The sequence below is a fragment of the Formica exsecta genome, unplaced genomic scaffold, assembly GCF_003651465.1.
Source record: "Formica exsecta isolate Colony F162 unplaced genomic scaffold, ASM365146v1 scaffold690, whole genome shotgun sequence".
Taxonomy (NCBI): Eukaryota; Metazoa; Arthropoda; class Insecta; order Hymenoptera; family Formicidae; genus Formica; species Formica exsecta.
The window spans coordinates 294,973-308,042 of record NW_021853456.1 but is presented as its reverse complement, the minus strand read 5'-3'; the positions used below and the strand labels follow the sequence as shown (position 1 = coordinate 308,042).

General features: G+C 35.1%; 2 protein-coding genes across 11 annotated transcripts in view; one reads left to right on the top strand and one right to left on the bottom strand.

Annotated features, from left to right (window-relative positions):
• LOC115243139 (1-phosphatidylinositol 4,5-bisphosphate phosphodiesterase classes I and II) overlaps positions 1 to 10,399 on the top strand; it is a 19,951-nt gene extending 9,552 nt beyond the window's left edge. For 7 of the 9 annotated variants that reach the window (XR_003885180.1, XR_003885178.1, XR_003885177.1 and 4 more), the window contains one exon: positions 772 to 5,692. Coding sequence is in view for 3 of the 9 variants with exons in the window: in XM_029819888.1 (XP_029675748.1) it covers positions 772 to 806 (35 nt within the window). In the remaining 6 variants the exon portion in view is untranslated. Of the gene's footprint in view, positions 1 to 771; positions 5,693 to 10,238 lie in introns of those variants that run through there. The other 2 variants (XR_003885179.1, XR_003885181.1) reach the window with 2 other exon arrangements.
• Positions 6,591 to 10,330, bottom strand: LOC115243141 (juvenile hormone acid O-methyltransferase-like). Of its 2 annotated transcripts, none has more exons than XM_029819891.1 (6): positions 10,173 to 10,330; positions 8,768 to 9,033; positions 8,534 to 8,702; positions 8,194 to 8,326; positions 7,945 to 8,095; positions 6,591 to 7,737 (listed from the first exon to the last, which is right to left on the bottom strand). In XM_029819891.1, exons 2-6 carry the CDS (start codon positions 8,952 to 8,954, stop codon positions 7,541 to 7,543), a joined length of 837 nt encoding a protein of 278 aa, XP_029675751.1. In that variant the 5' UTR covers positions 8,955 to 9,033; positions 10,173 to 10,330; the 3' UTR covers positions 6,591 to 7,540. The 2 variants fall into 2 exon arrangements, with proteins under 2 accessions (XP_029675751.1, XP_029675752.1); XM_029819892.1 differs by lacking the exon at positions 10,173 to 10,330 and adding an exon at positions 9,235 to 9,451.
• Positions 10,400 to 13,070: the final 2,671 nt, after the last annotated feature.

Here is a 13,070-nt window from a genome sequence, read left to right as displayed (position 1 = left end):
TATATATATAAAATGTTATATCTACTTAAGTAATCTACGGTCACATACTTCGTCGTAGTAGTTCGTTATTTATATTTTGTTTCAATTTTTCATGAATTTATCTATGGTTAAATGTCTGACAAACCAGAGTGGGAATTATTATTAATTATTTACTCGCACAAGTATATTGCACAAGTGATCTCGTGGCATTTAGTGTTTTCGGAATTTAGCTGCTTTTCTTTACGTGTTATAATTCGATTTAAGTACATCCTTTTATTGTATGTACTTATATATCGATAGATATCGTTTTACGATATTTATCGAATAGGAGTATATGTATATATGCGCACGTATAGGTACATGGAAATTATAGTTACTTGTATACTTGAACGTCAATCTCGACACGGATTATATTTCGATATTATATTTTGTATCAAGAGTTCGTAGAGCACACACAATCGGTTTATAAGAAAATATCATAAACTTGTATAATTAAAGTTTTATATTTGTTTTTATATAAGAATTTAAATAATAATTTATTTTTTATTATTATATAAATTTTTGTTTTGTACTGTCGGGTACAATAACAGTTCAATATCTAAATGTTATATGATAGAATCTCAAATTTATTATTATTTATTTTTATATAATCGCGTGCTCTCCTTGTATATTATTTTGCGTAAACATTATGAAGGTTGAGAGAATAAATTGAAAGAACTGCTCGCGATTATCGTACGAGTCCATCTAACAGGCAGAGAAAAGCAATTAAAGCATATGCATTTATTATTGCAGACGATAGTGCGCATCCCGTAAACTTAAAAGAATGATGGATCCTGAAGTAATATCCCGTGCACCTCCTTCTGATGTAATGATATTTGGTTTGCTGTAGATGTAAAAGGTATGATATTTGGTTCTCATTTTAAATAGTCGTAATATGTCGCGTTTTTTGAGATTGTAGCTGATATATATGTACATATATTTCCGGTAAATTTAGAGATTCACGTAAACGCATATACATATACACGCGTGCGCGCACGCACGGGGAACCAGAGAGAGAATGCAGTTACCGTTTATTAGACGATGCCAATTATCGCGATAGCATTTCTTCCGTAAATGAAGTTACCGATCGTTCGCGAAGTTGTAGAATGTTCTGTGGCGAACGCGACTGATTTTATCCGGTCACGGGGGTTGACGGTAGAAATAATCGTATACCTAACGATAATACAGACGCGATATTTAAGGCAACGTATTTAAATAATTCTATGCAATATGTCTGGAACATATGTGAGGAAATCGATAGCGTTCGTTCGTATACTGTGTTAATCGTATGCGTGCGTGTAAGTGTCGATATTTTGCGAGATTGGGCAGATTGCCATGTTGCGTCAAGTATGCATCCTTCGCGAGATCAAAGAGATGGTAATATAATATAATAGAGGAAATTGATTAAATAATGTATAAATTCTATTCAGTTTGCGAGATTTCTATCTCGTTTATTAATAACATATAATCTTTCCTTGCATAGTGATATTTATTTCGGATTTTCTTCCGAGAGTATTAGTTTATTATATATTTTATTATAAATGTGTTTCGTCTTTCTTTGAAGAAAATCACTCCTTTATTTTAATATAACACTTTTGCTTAGCGAATGTATCCGGCGCGTTTTAGGACATGCGATTAATAGAAAATCTTGATTTCTATCTCTTGTATCGAAGCGCATGAACTTTTAGAATGTATTTTGATTATCTAAACATTCTAAACTACATCTCGTTGGGAAAGATATTGATATGCATACGAGATAATTGGGATATAAGAGATAAAAGAGTGAGCGAGTAGAATGCCAATGATATTTCCAATTATGTACAGTTTGCTTTTCAATTATGTTCCCTAATAGTATTTATTCGAATTTTATATCGAGCTTTATTATCTTCGTTATCTAATTGAGGAGTTGGAAGTCGTTTGTTCGCTATTAATCTGATATACGGCAAAAATCTGGATATTACAAGTGATTATAAAACTCACTTTTCTCTTGCTATTTTCTTTCATATTATTCAGATTTTTGCTTGAAGCTCATTCGTTTTTCAAACTACATACAATTATTTATACTGTTTTTTATCCAATTCCTAAATTATAGTCGTTTCGCGGATAGTGTGATCTACCTGTGCATTTATGTCTTTCATTTAGATCAAATTGCAAGTTTACTGTGTGTATTTTGTCAGAGATCTTTTTCTGAATATTATATATGGATGGATATCGCATACTTTCTTAGGGCATGCGATCGACATCATGTTCTCTTCCTACATTCGTGTAATGTACATATATACGCGTGTATGTATGTTACACACGATACACACGTATGTACATAAGTATAGATTTACGTTAACGGGACATAGATATTATATTCACGTTGATATATTATGTGTTGTTGCTGTTGATGTTGTTAATCGTAGGATATAGTCATAAAGATGAAAATGATAGCGCTAGCATAATCGTTGTTAATATAGCAACTACGGGGGAAGGGGAAAAGGGAAAAGAAAAAGAAACACAAGAGTTCTCCACGTTAATTACGACGAACACGTTCGCGCGCGGATTATTAATCGCGCATTGTCGATTTATTTTCGCGGATGCGTGCGTCGCAATGTTACCAATTTGTACCTGCGATGTTATCTGTCTTAACCGCTCTGGCGTTGACTAATGTTATTCTAGACAATGCTTTGAATGAAGGACTCCCAATTCGAAGATTACTTTTAGCGTCAGCTTTTTAGAATTCTATGTGATGCTTCACGCTAAGGTGGTTGAGTCTAGCGACGAGTATCTCCGGAGATGCTATTCGAGCTACTCGAGAGATTTGCCAAATAGATATTTAGAGAAGACGTTCAGCATCGAAGATCTCTGTAACGGACGTGTTTGTCGTTCTAGAATAAACGTGTGAAGACGCGTAGGCGTATTATATTAAACATAAGGTATGTGTAGTTTGAAACGGCCTACAAACGATCGTAGTGATTTGGCTCAGCTATATATTATTCTGTTGTTTTGAAAGTATTGCTCTCGTCGTACTTGTCGAGGTTCAAACTGGAGCGTCTAAACGTCCGCCGCTGTTACACAATTCCTGTCGAAACTAATTGTAAGCATAATGTTACCCGCAGCAGGCTTATCTAAGGATCTTTTGCTATTTATCTCTTTCTCTTTCGATATATATATCGTCCATCCTTCGAGTTTACTGTAATGAGGATCTCCCAACAACGATTCTTCGTACCTGACCGTATTATTCCTCGATCTTGCGTCCTCCTTTGATCCTCTTGATAATCTCTTCTTTTTAACTCTCAAGAGAGTTTTTTAAGTATTGAAGAAATGGCGGTCGATTAGGCTGCACCGATATTATGTATGTAGATATTAGAATTCTATTGTTGCGCGGCCGTGTGTTTTTGAATTATCTCAGTTTTCGCAGCGACATTATTGCCAATTCTCAGCCGACAATGAAATAGCGTAACTCGATGTACATAAGATGCAACGACGATATTCTTGTGGATCTATAAAGCTTTGTGTTGTTGATCTGAGTTGAAGAATTTTTTATTTCGAGTAATAACTTTGTCTTACAACGCTATACAGTGGCAGTCGATAGAGCATTTTGATTTATTTTGCGTAAAATGCGGATGTTAAACGCACTTGAATGCGTTAAATGCAGCGCGAATCTTGACGATTCCGTATCTGCTTCGTGATCGAGAGCTCGATTATCGAGATTGTAATGTAGCTATATCATAGAGATTTTGCGTTGTAGATGGTTTACTCGCTAGATATATCTATGTGAGTGTGACTATTCGTAATAACGAAAATGGAGAAAGATGCGCCAGAAGAAAAGGGGAAAAATAGCATGTGAGGAGAAAAAAAACAAACTTATCGAAACGATTGTAATTGTAGTAACGATCGATAACGCGAATGTACAAATGCTTGACGGTATTGTACGCACAGTAGAGTATGCATATGTAGATGTATACGTTACCTACTTATGTATCGGGAGTGTAGTTGCATCTCGTGCAAATGATTTTGTCTTCCCTCTTAGCTTATTTGCAATAACTCGATTTACTGTAGAAATTTCATAATTCTTAGCGTTATCGTTGCCGTCTCGATGATTCTATTGTCTGATCATCTCATCTACGTTAACTTATCTTTGTAATGCATCACACAATATGAGGGGTCTGATTTATTAATGTCTCGGTTATATATTTGTCATCCATATTTTTTAATCGACGATTAGTTCCGTTTGTCATCGATCGCGTACTTCTGTTTTGTAAGCGACGAGAGATTATAATAATTTGTTGTGTTCACATTATTTTCTTTTTCCCTTGTGATTTTCCTCTCCCATTTTCCGTTTATGATAATCAGGAGTTCAATCATCATTTCTATATATAATTATTAACAGGAAATATTAAAATTTAGTGCTTACGCGTACGCGAGTAATGAACCGACAACCTTGTGGATTAAACAATATAATTAATAATATTTGTTAATTGATTCTTAGCATAAATCTATATAAATTATTTTGCTGATTATCTTGTTATACCAATATCTTTTTATGATAAATTGACTTAAGTTTTTAATTTTTAATTGCTATGCATGATGTGTTTTTCAATCAATATTTTCATTCATTTCTACTAAGTTCGATGACAAACATTTCGCAATGAAAGTATCTAGACAGCAACAGTTTAAAACTATAAAATGTGTAATTAACGTGGTACACGCTATTCGCGTTCTATAACACTTGTACGTAAAAAAAAAAAATTATAATAAATGTGGCTTTCTCGAACCACTATATTATGCATAGCGTATATTTCGGTATATCGGTTGTATTGGACGTGTGACGGAAGAGTCAGATTGAAAAATAAAAACGCGAAACTTAAGATATACGTAACTTCGGCTATGCGTCTGTCACGTAATGACTTTTTCGACGCGATATCAATTGGCCGAAGTATTAATGCGGTGAAGCTCTGTGCAGTATAGTTTAGATTTTGGACAGACATCTGATTTCTGCAGGTACTTAAGACTTTTACGGATCATTAAACCAGGATCTGAGAATTTTCGTTCTATGATTTTTCTTTTATAATACGACTTTACGCTCGAATTCTTCGTTTCATAAAAAAAGATCTTTTTCTTTTTATAATAAATCTATAATCTTTATTTTATAAATTTTCTATTTCTTTCGATAAGCGATTAAATTTTAGGGAGACTACTCCTTTTATTGACTGTTTCTTACACTTAATAAAAAATGCATTCTCCGCAGATCTAGCACTTTGTGGATTTTAAAGTCATAAATTTTTCGTTTTTAGTGTTTGGAATTTACAATAAACAGAATATGTATATAGATACAAATCTTACGTTATTCTTACATTTTGCTTTTGTCACGTCCTTGCTGGTTTTTCAAGTTATTCTTTTCAGCGGAAGTCTATTCTACATATTACATATTCGATATTTTCGTTTTAAAAGAAGAATGAATTATTAATCGTTACGTTGAGGAAACATGGACGAGGAAGCTCGTGAATATCAGTAGAAATGAGATATTTGTCCCGCTATTAGCAATAGTTATCGATTAATCACGTCGACGATGTCTGACTATATAATATATATGTATGTACATTTGGCGATGTCCCGATCTTAATCGCGGCGTAAAAGAAACGTAATGGAAAATAACTAAGACACAAGATATTAATTTCATCCAAAATGATTTCTCCTCTGACTCACTTGTGCCTTGCCTTTGATCATCCTTCGCTGTTCTGTATATCCAGGTATAATCCCTCTTTTCTAAATAATCGTCTTCGATGTTCGATGTCCTTTCTACGAATAAGAGAATTATCAAGTAGGTCGGTATATTAAGAAAGCGTTACTTATCCGTTTGCCGTAATGGTACTAGCTCGTAATCGATAAATGTACACCGAATAATCTTACGATTTTAGTCTTTAAGACATCCAGAGTGATTGCATTCGGATTATGGACGCTGGCAAAAAACTCCGCTCGAAAATATATTTAGAGCATTTAAATAATATAAAATATCTCGATGTGTTACAATTCTCGTTCTGTAACCCAAAAGCAAAACGTTTAATGAATTTGTCTAATTTTGATGAGATTTTTTCCTGTAAAATATAATTTCGATAATTAGATTAGCGAGATTTCAGAGCAGATTGACATTCATCGGATCCGATGCTTTACGCAATTATTATAAAGAACGCTGCTTAATTAGAGTGCATTTATTAAGTTTTATTTACTAATTAACAGGAATCATTATACGAATTACGGGGAGAAAGCTAATGTGGTAGATGATGTTCGTCATAGAGGAAATAGACGGATATTTTATTTTGAGATAATTAGAATATATATTTATTTAATTACATCTACAAAATCATAATATGGAGAGTAGAGTATGTTACATGCGGCGAGCTTTAAAGTATATCTTGTGTTACGATTAGTTGTGATATTAGTTAATATTGTTATGTAATTACCTGTGTCTGGATATTCGATTTGAATATAAAGATTTCGATATACAATACAGTAAACATATTTCAATTGAAACTTATCTATGCCAGGCTAGCTCGACGTATAGAGAAATTATTTTTTCAACTTGATTTTACGCAGCGATTTTATGAATTATGCGGATGTCACAAAGAAAGAGGACACATTTCACGTGTGGAAGATAGTCTGCGTATCATACGAATGAGTATGAAGGAATTTCAAATAGAGGATATTTCATGGTACAATGGTAGTTTGGACTGCTTCCATCTCGATAGGTTTCGCTGTCGCTTGGAGGAAGCGCGCCTACTTTCGCTCTTGGGTCGAATACGCAATTTGGATCGATTTCCGGTTCTTTACCGTGAAGTAACTAGCAAGCTGTAGAAGAAAATTAATTAATTATCGCGGTTAATTATCGCGATGCTTTATATAACGGAGCAGAATGAAAAATCGATGCTTGCTTACATATGTTTGCATGATCTTTTCGCGGTCGCGAAGCTAGTCGTACTTTCTCAGAAGCGAACATCGGATATCAAATACGATCGATGAGAAGCAATTTCAAGATTATTTATAAACCTGGATGTATTTTTTAGAGAACAGAATTAGAGACATATTGTTACTTGCTATATGAATATCGGTACCATTAATGCCCACTTATATCCGTACGATAAATCCATAAGTTATAATAACGTTATTCTATAAATGGCTGTACTATTGTAAAATCAAAGATATAGCGTACAATAAAGTTTAGTGTTGTAGGAGAAAATGGTGTGGAAAGTGGCGAGATATTCTTTTCTCCTCTTATCATATTTTAAACGGGGAGTGTTTATCGAAAAAGCAACATTTTATTTAGAAGATACCAATAATGAATATAATTTCTTGCATGTTTGTAATAAACTAGTATTTTATTTATTCGTTTTACAATATGGTCAATTGTCCAATTGCCAAAGGATAATTATATTAAATACAATAGATAATTAAATAAAAGACGTACAGTTTAAACCTGTTAATTTTATGTTATCGTAAATAATTAATTATCTAAAAATATACATTTTGCACTTTTGCCTCAGGTAGACGGTTTTTGCACGTATGCTATTAAAAGATAATATTTCAATATAATGTCATCTTTTTGCTTATTTATATTAAGCGGAACATTACCATTCTGTTGACTCATTATTTCGTTTACAAGTTTTTCCAAAAAATAATTCTTTATATTTTCATCGGGAAATCGCTTGATAAAAGGATTAACGGCGCATACGTGATCTGCAAAGGTGCAAATATAGCATGAACAATAGTTCTTAGGAAATTCTAAACAAAGAAATAATTAATCTTGTTGAAATGGATTGAATACGTAATATTAATTAAATTTTGATTGTCTTATTTATCCTTATCCTTATCTTCACGAAAAAATAGACAGCAAATTTTCTCATTTAAAAATACTTGTGCAATAATAATGTGTAAATATCTTACTTGTGAGGCTCTGTTTACTGTATCGAAAGTTTTTCTCCCTGTTGCTGCAATGCAGAATTTTGAAACCAATGTCTTGTAACATTTCTTCTAGACTCGCTCTCATATCTTTGCAACCAATTCTTTGAAAATAAGGCAAGTAACGATGCGCATCCTTTAAACAAAAAAGAAATGAACATTTGAGCGCGCTTGTTATACGCTTATTATCACGTATTACATATGTGTTATTCTATTTTAATCATATTATAATACCTGTAGATAAGGCTGAAATCGCGGATTCTGCTTCAACCGCGTATATGCCTCAAATCCCATGTGATATGCTATAAACATGACTAATGCTTTTCCTTCTGGCCGTAGAAGCTTGTAAATATTTTCAAAGGCGCGCCTAAGTTTGATACTTAATTAGAAAATTTGCAAAGGAAATCATACAGAATTAATATTTCTATAATCTCTATTATAAGTGTTAATATTGCTAATAAAATCTTCGTATGCGATTTTCTTCCATGGTAAAAGAATTATTATAAACCGCGATTTACAAATCAATTATCACATTAAATAAAAAAATATTGAAAATACCAATCATTACACCAACCGTAAATCTATACACCAATGGAGACAATAAAATGAAACAGCGTTGTCGTATTGTTCGATTTGATCCTTTGGTAGATCCAATGATTCGATATCCAGAACGATGTAGGACAAATGATTGTCGGCGTTGTTTTTGCGTGCGTAATTCACCATTTCTTGCGATATATCGGCACCTAATAATTCGCATCTAATTCTGTTAAAATGCTGCGCATTGCGTCAATTTTTTATTCATACCTACCTACAATTGTCGCCTCATCTGGCAACAAAGGTAATAGGATATCTTTGGTGATTTGGCCTGGGCCGCATCCGATATCAAGGCATTTCCCATTCATCAGTGACAATTCATTGCTGTATTCGACAATCAGATCGTTGGTGTCGCGATGTTGCATATTACTACCAGTAATGTAATTCTCAGCCGAGTTCATGATGCACCGTTGTAATAATACTGTTACTCAAGACGTGCGGATGGAAAAATAAGGAAATCGAGAGCAATTAAAGAACGCGCTGAAAACGTTGAAAAATTGTTAAGGTTTCGAGAACGAAAATATCTTTTTAAGAGCGATTTCCTTTAGATAGCTTTATTTCGAGACGATTTTCACAGAATTAAAAGTTTCATAAAGGCAAACAATTAATTGAGAAAAATAGAAAAGCCTAAGAATAGACGATTACATCATTTTAATAAATAATAAAAAATAATTAAATTACTTTGAATAACAGCTGATAATGTATATGTGTGTTAGAGGATTTGCACTAAAGGTGCCTGAAACAGGGCAATTCGCCGATCTTTGGCGCGCGTAGGCTACGTCAGTAGAGTCGCCATCAAAATACACTGTGATGTATAAATAGAGTACGCGAATTTTCAAACATTTGCAACTAAAAAACAAAACTTCCACCGCAATTCTGTTACTCTTGATTTTCGTCTTATTTTATCATATAGAATTCAACAAAGGTAATAGGATATCTTTGGTGATTTGGCCTGGGCCGCATCCGATATCAAGGCATTTCCCATTCATCAGTGACAATTCATTGCTGTATTCGACAATCAGATCGTTGGTGTCGCGATGTTGCATATTACTACCAGTAATGTAATTCTCAGCCGAGTTCATGATGCACCGTTGTAATAATACTGTTACTCAAGACGTGCGGATGGAAAAATAAGGAAATCGAGAGCAATTAAAGAACGCGCTGAAAACGTTGAAAAATTGTTAAGGTTTCGAGAACGAAAATATCTTTTTAAGAGCGATTTCCTTTAGATAGCTTTATTTCGAGACGATTTTCACAGAATTAAAAGTTTCATAAAGGCAAACAATTAATTGAGAAAAATAGAAAAGCCTAAGAATAGACGATTACATCATTTTAATAAATAATAAAAAATAATTAAATTACTTTGAATAACAGCTGATAATGTATATGTGTGTTAGAGGATTTGCACTAAAGGTGCCTGAAACAGGGCAATTCGCCGATCTTTGGCGCGCGTAGGCTACGTCAGTAGAGTCGCCATCAAAATACACTGTGATGTATAAATAGAGTACGCGAATTTTCAAACATTTGCAACTAAAAAACAAAACTTCCACCGCAATTCTGTTACTCTTGATTTTCGTCTTATTTTATCATATAGAATCACTTTTTAAATTTTGTACCACCTGTTGCCGAATACCCTGTACGTATGGTTCTCTTTCAACTAATATATTTTACGATTTTTATTCCAGTGCCTTCAAATCCGCAAGATGTCGATCGAGAAGTAATGCAATTGCGTTCGGTCTTACAACAGAAACGAAAGGAAACGAAACAGAAAAGCCGTCACAGGTTCCTTTTTCCAGAAGTATCAAGGTAGGTGATAGCTCACAATACTGGTTTCACTTCTCTACTGCTGACTTTTTAACTTCGTCTTTGGTATTTATATTCGGCGACTCGTATAAACGACTCTTGCTCTTCCTCCTTGCCGTTCTCCCATTTTATTCTCATCTCCCTACCAACTTATCCTATTCTTTGTTGCCTTCTCTATTTTCCTATTTCAACAGTCGACAAATCTTTGTTAGACTATCCCACTCTACTGTGTATCGTTTTAACTATTATAGGCGGAAGTTCAATGACCTATGTGCATCCGGTCGTTTGGTTACACTTATTAACGCACTATCAATATCAATATATCTATAGCTTGATATTTAGTCAGATTAATAATTTAATAAGAAGGAAGAGTTGCATAAAAAATATATATTGAGCTATATATAGGCCGCCTTGATTTAAAGGGATGTTTATTAGGATTAAGAGAACGCGCCATACATATGGCAGCACGAATATAGACAAGACTTAGTCATGTGTTTTAAGAGATATGGTTTTCGAAATGGAACAAACGGCCCCTCCTAGCTATTTCATCTTATTTATAGCAACTTCGAAACTATTTTTGATTCTATAAAAATCCTTTCTTCCAAAAATTTACACGAATAATATTATTTTTATTAAAATACCTTAGTTTTTTTTTTAAATTATTGTCTAGAATAATTAATAATATGAAATGCTAAAAAATTCTTTTCTGTTCAAATAATCTTTCTCTTCTTTACTTTTCGCTCAATTTATTTTTCGTTAAATTTTTTGTGCTTTAAACGAAGTCAAAAGTGCGGCGCAAGTTTAAATTCAAAGTACAAGATATCAGGAAAATGCGTAAAATGAATTTTACCGTAACCTTACTCGGACAAAAGGGCTTATCGTTAATAATCCGTAATTCGATCGACTGCGAGACCCCTGGATCCTTGCCAGAACGTTCTCGAGAGCCCTTGAATTAGTCTTATCTTACGGTCGCATGTATTTGCCTTTTGGACAGCGCCGTATTTGCATATGCGCGGGCACACTCCATACACGCACGCTGATAATATACAAGGTGTTTTCCTGATCAAACACTCGTATTTCTTGGCGGGGGATCCTTCGTTTTTTATCTTGCTCAATGACCCTTAAATCTTGTCTGAAATGCGCATACTCGCATACCAACGGGTTTTATCCGGTCGCATACTAGAAGCGTTCGACCTATCTATCTTATCGCACAAAAATCTGAATTTTATTCTGTCGATTAGTCAATGATCTTCCGATTTTAATTAAATTTATTCTTTATTATTTATACATGTCGAAGCACGCCATTTTTCTATAGTACTTGACGAATTTTCTCAAGCGATTGACGGCAATAAAACGTGTAACGTTTGAGTCTCGTTACGTTGTATATTCCGTTACCTTCAGCTACCGTAAATCAGTTTGGCGACGCGCCTGTATAGAAAATATTTATGAAACTCGGCGGGTTGACCCGCACCCTCTCCTCTGACGTCGTTGTCTCTCTTTTCTCTCGCACCGTTTATCTCCATTTTCTCTGCGCTCTGCGCAAGGTAATGCAATATGCACTCGCGTCTCTTTCAAAGGAGATAACAAAAGGTCGTAGCGCTCGCGCTCACGCACTACCACTATCATACGGAGTTTATAAAAGCTCGGAAGCGTCGCGCAAGAAAGCAGAGAGGGAGATGTAAAGATGCATTGCCGGGTCCAGCCGGAAACGGCAGCCCGCTGCAGCCGCGTGTCATTTTCGTCACGCTCGATCAGATTACTTTCCACCAACACATCGAAGCCCTTGTTGCAAATTTTTAAGGATGACCGAATTGATGGTCTTCGTCTTTTTATAATAGAGTAAAATTACGCGTCGCACTTTTCTTACCGCGAGTCTTGTTTTCGAGTCGTTGTATAAAGTATAGGATATAAACCCGTTATAAAAAAAAAATAAAATAAAATAAAATAGGATAGAGGATACGAAGAGACGAAATGGGCCAGTTAATGTTGCGACTTTATTATACATCCGCGAGTATAGAAACTTTACGAGAGCGCGACGTTATGTTTCGTTATATCTCGTCGAAATCTTCATCTCGCGAAAATTTACGATAGCGGCATACATAAGAGTTCTCCGGAAATAGAAAGATGCTACGGATTTATTGGGCAGGTGTGAGTCTCGCGCGCGTTGTAGGTTGTCGTGGAGCTGGTGGAGGATTTACGTAGCGCCGGTCTCCTTCGTTCGCGCTCGCGCTAAAACCACAAGCATCCTCGATACTCGATCGAGCTTTTGCGAAAGGGAACGCTGCGGAGGACAGGGCGGAAGTGACGGCTCTTCTCGAGGGGTTGGGGATTGCGTGCGAGGACGTGGCCGAGGAAAAATTGCCCGGGTTAACGTTGAAAACTGCAGCCTGCGAGCCGCTGAATTTTTCCAGGATTAATGCCCCGGCCTTAATTACCATGTTCGCGGCTTACGTCGTACTTTCCGATACGTCCGTTTGTATTTTTACCTGTATTCGTCACAGCCAAAAGATTTGCACGCTGAACGCGGAAGAAAAATGAATAATGGTGAAAATCGTCTCGCAGATATTGAAAGTTGCCGCGATTCTTTTACGAGTTCGTTCAATTATAGAAGCTAGTGATGGACGAAAGTACGAAAGGATTAGGGATTCTTTGGCATCTCGATCCGGTACTGCCGGATGTGGTCCGAGGAAGGGCATATCCCTTCTTCCTGTCTT